Source organism: Malus sylvestris, chromosome 4 (assembly GCF_916048215.2).
Source record: "Malus sylvestris chromosome 4, drMalSylv7.2, whole genome shotgun sequence".
NCBI classification, from domain to species: domain Eukaryota; kingdom Viridiplantae; phylum Streptophyta; class Magnoliopsida; order Rosales; family Rosaceae; genus Malus; species Malus sylvestris.
Window position 1 is genome coordinate 21,477,915 of NC_062263.1, and position 5,562 is coordinate 21,483,476.

Sequence of the window (5,562 nt, forward strand, 5' to 3'; positions counted from 1 at the left end):
ACAAAGATAAGTGCTAAGAATGCTACTGTGCACACTTTCATTGTGCAATGTAAGGCAAATATTTTAGAACCCAACTCTCTATCTCATTCACCTACCAATCTTTGTTTTAGTAGTTGTTATTTCCACTTAGATCAGAGGAAATCTCAGAGATCCACATGAATACAATTATAATACGTATTTACATCGTGTTTGATACTTAATTATAATTACGAATTTAAATATGTCTTGAGAAAAAATAAGTTGTATTTGTTCTGATCAACTGTTATATGAGATGGTTACATAATGCGAGAGAAATGCCTATGTCATTGTTCTCTCTCTCTCTTTCTCTCTGTCTCTCTCTCTTAATTATCAAGCAACTCTTTACGCTTTGCAAAAATATAGAGAGATTGATAATATACACCGATTCCATGTGAGTTTAAATTGGAATTGGATGGCACCATTTTGTATGCCTTAATATTTCTTTAAATACTGAAATTCAAGCCTTTACAAATTAATTTCAAGCACGATTTCACAACCTGTAGTACTTCAAACTTAGAAAGTAGATTATTTTTGGACTTACTAAACGATGGTTCAATCAATATTGCTGATATTAAACTACAATATATGTGTATATATTATTTCATGGGATCGGGCCTCCATTTTCCGGTTCATCTTCATAGCTATCAGCCACAGCCAACTTCTGGACGCTCTTGTAAGAATAACGCTGAGCCACGAAAACATAAACACACAGATTTGCAGCAGCCACGCAAGCCAGGAGCCAATAAAACCTGTCCAATCGACTGCTATTCAAATCCTTCCCGAACCAACTCTTCCCTACATTGTCCGTGATGTGATCAACGGCCGTGATCAAAAGGCTGCTAAGGAAGTTCCCAGCTCCGATCACACTGAGGTATAAAGCAATGCCTAAGCTTCTCATGGAGTCCGGAACTTGGTCGTAAAAATACTCCTGCAACCCCACAAGAGTAAACCCATCTCCAAACCCAATGATCAAAAATTGTGGTGCCAACCACAACACGCTCATGGAATACGAACCTTTTATTGGGTCACTTTTGACAAACCCTAGTCGTTTCTTCTCCACCAATGCAGCTGCTATCATCGTAGCGATGGAGAAAATCATTCCGATTCCAATCCTTTGGAGGATGTTGATTCCTCTTTCGTTTCTGGTTGTCCTTCTTAGAATCGGGACGAGGAGTTTTTCGTATAATGTGACAGAGACGATCATTCCAATGGCGGCGATTGCGTAGATTGAGGCAGGGGGGACCTCAAAACCATTTGCAACCTCTCTGTTCATGGTGGCACTTTGTTTGATGAAGAATGTAGAGGTTTGTGCTACACAAACTCCAAATGGTAGAGTTGCTAGCCAAATGGGGATCAAGTTTAGAACAAGTTTCATCTCCTCCACCTTGGTCACAGTTGCTAGTCTCCAAGGACTTGGCTTCTCGGTCAAGTTTTGCGCACTTACGATTGCCGCCTTGTCAAGAAATCTGAAACATGTGATGCCAAGAAACTCTTGTTCATATAACATTTTTTGCAGTGATTATATTGTACAAAAATAACAGTTTGATAATATAACATGTCAAATTTGATAACATAACATGTCATATTAACATATTAGATACATGTCGTATTAACATATCAGATACATATCATATTAACATATCAGATATGTCACATGTGAACGTTACCCTTATCATATATAAACAAGGAACATATTGTGTTATGTAAAGAAAGGATATCAGTTCGCTTACTTGAGCTTCTCGGTGTGGCACAGAAGCCTCCCATTGACCTTTTCCGATTTGGAGATTTCATACAATTGAGCAGGGTCAGAAGGGTGAGGCAGATTTCTCTTAGCAATAGCAGCTACAAGAACCTGCAACATTGGTGTCAACGGGCTTCCAGTTGGTTTCCGATAACGGTAATTCCGCCTTCCAATTATGAAGATAGCAAGTGATACAGCCATGACTGCAGTGAGAACAATATCAGCAACACCCCAACTCACATGGTCTTGCACATACACAACCACGGTTACCCCAAGTAAAAGCCCACAACAAAGCCCAAAATTCCACCAATTGAAAAAGGACATCTTTTGCTTCCTTTCTTCACTGTGATCGTCATCGAATTGGTCAGCTCCGAAGCTTTCCAGGGCAGGCTTATGACCCCCAGTCCCTATAGAAACTAAGTAGATTGCGAGGAAAAACACAACTTCATGTATTTTTCTGGGTTCTTGACATGTTTTTGTATGACAAGGCCTCAAGCTGGGTAAGAACCAGGACATGCACAGAAGAATCAAACCCTAAAACAACAGAACAGTCATTTTCTTAGTAAATTAATAGTTTATAACAAATTAATTTGTTTCAACTGGGCGATGCTATTTGGCACACAAAACGGAGACACTCTCTAATACAAGTGAGGCGCACATGCTAGTAGGGACTACATATATTAGAGATCGAATGTGTCAGTTAGTGTTTTAATTTTGTGTGTTCAAATAGTTTAATTGTTCAAACTGTAAACGAAATTAACTACCATGAGGTAAATGATGGATGAAAAGAGAACTGTTTTGAAGCGCCCCAAGTAAGCATCAGCTATGAAGCCTCCAAATAGCGGAATCAGTGTGGTGACACCAGACCAGTAATTGACACTTTTTGCTGCGGTCTTGAGGTCGTCATGCAGTACTCTGGTGAGGTAAAGAATTAAGCTAGTTGCTATTCCAAAGTAGCTCAATCTCTCACTGAACTCGATTGCTACACACACAGAGGATGATCACATACAGTTAAAATTGGAGAAGTCAACTAATTGTTAATTATCAGATAAAATTCAGCTGAAGAATTTGAACCAAAGAAAGAAAACTGGTTCATATAATTTTGTGCCTTTTTATCTGTGATGGTAGCACAGTATTATCCTGATCATATTGGACTGTGATGATTAAAGTCGTATATAATAAAGCTACAGGTATGGAAAATATGGATAAAATGGCCATTCAAAAAGTAAGAAAAAGATAGATTATGTAGCTTTGGAGTCTCGTACCACTACAGGTATGGCCCTTCGAAAACCTTATCTGGTTTACTTCCCTCTCTAAATTTCATTAAATCAAAGCTATACCAAGGTTATCATGCATAAAAAAACATAATAGCAAAAGCTATTTCTATACATGCTTAAGTTCTTGTGTTTCTTTACATATATATGTCTCCTGTTATTGAGGGGAAAGATTTTTTCGCTACATAATATCTCATACCAATGATAGAATGTCATGCATAAGACTTTCTTAACAAATATATCATTGTATTATTACAAAGTAACTATGACTCATGCCATCTAATATATTGTTTCCTCCTGTTAATGTGAAATGGCTGGTAGGCCTTATTTATCAGGGTTTAGGATTTAGCTAGGGAGCCAGTATATAATTTTTGAATTATTAAGATATACCACATGATCTTGAGCATAAAATAGACCCGCATATATATAAAGTTTGTTCTAATTTGATATGTTATGTCATTAAATTATGAATTAAATATGAATCAATAATTACATAGGATAGTGCTATTTATATACCTATTCTTACTTTTCATATACCCTTGTTAATTTTTTGTTATTCATTTTCTTCAATTCATTCGATCTGTTGTCAGAAAATGGAGAGAGATGTGTAAGAAATAAAAATGTGTGTGTGGATAGCACTACTCATTATATACGAGTGAACTTAGAAGTATTTGTGGCTCTAATTAACTGGATTTTCCAAAATATTTGCGAGCACAAAAGCACTAATTCGTAGCTTGGTGACCTTTTTCAGTACTTAGTCGATTACTTGTGTTAATCGGGTAGGATGGCCACTAACCCTAAACGCTATATACATGCACACAGAGTAAGTGCTGCTGAGGCTCCGGTCCCTCACCACAGGCACTCTTAGCTCATATGACATGTAAATTCACGGCCTATATATATATCCACCTTCCGTGGTTCTGCTTGAAGAAAGTAATAATAGAATACAAGACAGCAAAGCAACATAAAAGAATACAATATTCGTTTAGTGGACGATATTTTCGTCGACAAGTTATATATTCCTGCGATGAAAATATGTGTATTTCAATTTCTATTGTACATGATCTTCCACGGCTAAAACTAGACAAAAATAATTAAGCCAAACAAAGAAAAATCTTGCAGAGCATATGACAGAAGCAGCATAAAATATAATTGCTCAAGCAAAGTAGCATGAAATTATAGACTTTATTTTTGGCAATCAAGAGAAACTTACGTATTACGGCTATATTTAGTAGTTTGGCATAAATATTACTTCTTACCTACAATAAAGAGAGAGGCTTTCCAAACACCAGTTGAAGCTCGGATAGGAATGTTTCCTTTATGATCCAGGGAAGAATCATAAACCCATTTCTCCTCATCTTCAATAACTTTGCTCGACTTTGCTCCCCTTCTTTCTTCCATCTTCACTAAGAAATTGAATTTCTTGTACTAATATCACTTCCAAAGAAGGAAGCAAAAGTATTTAAGTAAAGGCTGTATGATTCCTAACAAGATGGAAATCTGGTATACATTTATACGGAGAAGTGGGTTGGTGCAAGGAACATTGACCTTGGCTTCTTTATATAGGGGAGGGAGGATACTCACTTTTCACCCGTTTCACTTTTTGAAAGTCTGCAAGTTACCGCATGACCGATACGTGTCAGTATCGAGACCCTATATTTAGTGCATTAATTTATTCATATTTTGTTAAATTTTAGAGTATCATTAAATAAGATATCAAAATTGCCACGTAAACATATAATAGTGAAAAATGGCAGCAAGCTCCCTCCAACCGAGCTTGCGGTTTCTTACATGGTGCTGAGTCAATTAAAGACAAAGCCTTTTGTTGTCAAATTTGGTAGCAGTAGTCAAATTTATTTAATTTATTTAATAGATGTTATGCAATATATAATAAATATTATTGTGTATTCCAAATATTTAATTAATTGTTTCAATAATTGACTCGATAAAAAAATAAAAAATCACTAGATCGTAATAGTAAGTAACTATATCTTTTAAACTATTATTTTATTACATAATCTTTGTTTTATATTTTAAATTACACACACACACACTTCATAATAAAATTCATATTAATTAATAATAGAATACCAGAGGCTGTAAAGAAGACGAGACATGCCACTAATAAGCCTGACGCAAGGTCTATTGTCGGTGCTACCCTGAAGGTTATCCATAGCAGAATAACGGAGAAGCCAGAAGTTCATGGTGCTGCACGTGAAGCTGCGCTTCGTCAAATCAAGGAAAGAATCAAGAAGACCGAGGATGAAAAGAATGCCAAGAAGGCAGAAGTACCGAAATCTCAGAAGACTCAAGGCAAGGGCAACATTTCCAAGGGAGGTGAGGGACCAGAGCTTGGCGATGGTGGTGGCAAGCGTTAGCCACCGTTCTGTTGTACACTTGCTGAGGAGTAGGGTACGTAATAGATATGACGTGTCTGTTGGTTTGAAGATTTTGTAAGGATTGAAATGGTCACATCAATTAACAATTAATTATAGTAAATATTTTAAAACAATACAAAAATTAATAAAA

General features: G+C 36.4%; 1 protein-coding gene across 1 annotated transcript; it reads right to left on the reverse strand.

Moving 5' to 3' along the window:
- Positions 1-414: 414 nt before the first annotated feature.
- LOC126618467 (protein NRT1/ PTR FAMILY 5.6-like) lies at positions 415-4,557 on the reverse strand. Its single transcript, XM_050286545.1, has 4 exons — positions 4,293-4,557; positions 2,524-2,741; positions 1,749-2,293; positions 415-1,484 (listed from the first exon to the last, which is right to left on the reverse strand). The coding sequence occupies exons 1-4, from the start codon at positions 4,432-4,434 to the stop codon at positions 620-622; spliced, it is 1,770 nt and encodes a 589-aa protein (XP_050142502.1). The 5' UTR covers positions 4,435-4,557; the 3' UTR covers positions 415-619.
- Positions 4,558-5,562: the final 1,005 nt, after the last annotated feature.

What these genes read in the sequence shown, in the direction of transcription:
- LOC126618467 (XM_050286545.1), bottom strand. Translation starts at nt 4,434, where the DNA reads ATGGAAGAAAGAAGGGGAGCAAAGTCGAGCAAAGTTATTGAAGATGAG. An exon ending in AGCCTCTCTCTTTATTGTAG is followed by an intron (nt 2,742 to 4,292) that starts GTAAGAAGTAAT and finishes CTGTGTGTGTAG; the next exon opens with CAATCGAGTTCAGTGAGAGA. An exon ending in CATCCATCATTTACCTCATG is followed by an intron (nt 2,294 to 2,523) that starts GTAGTTAATTTC and finishes CTGTTGTTTTAG; the next exon opens with GGTTTGATTCTTCTGTGCAT.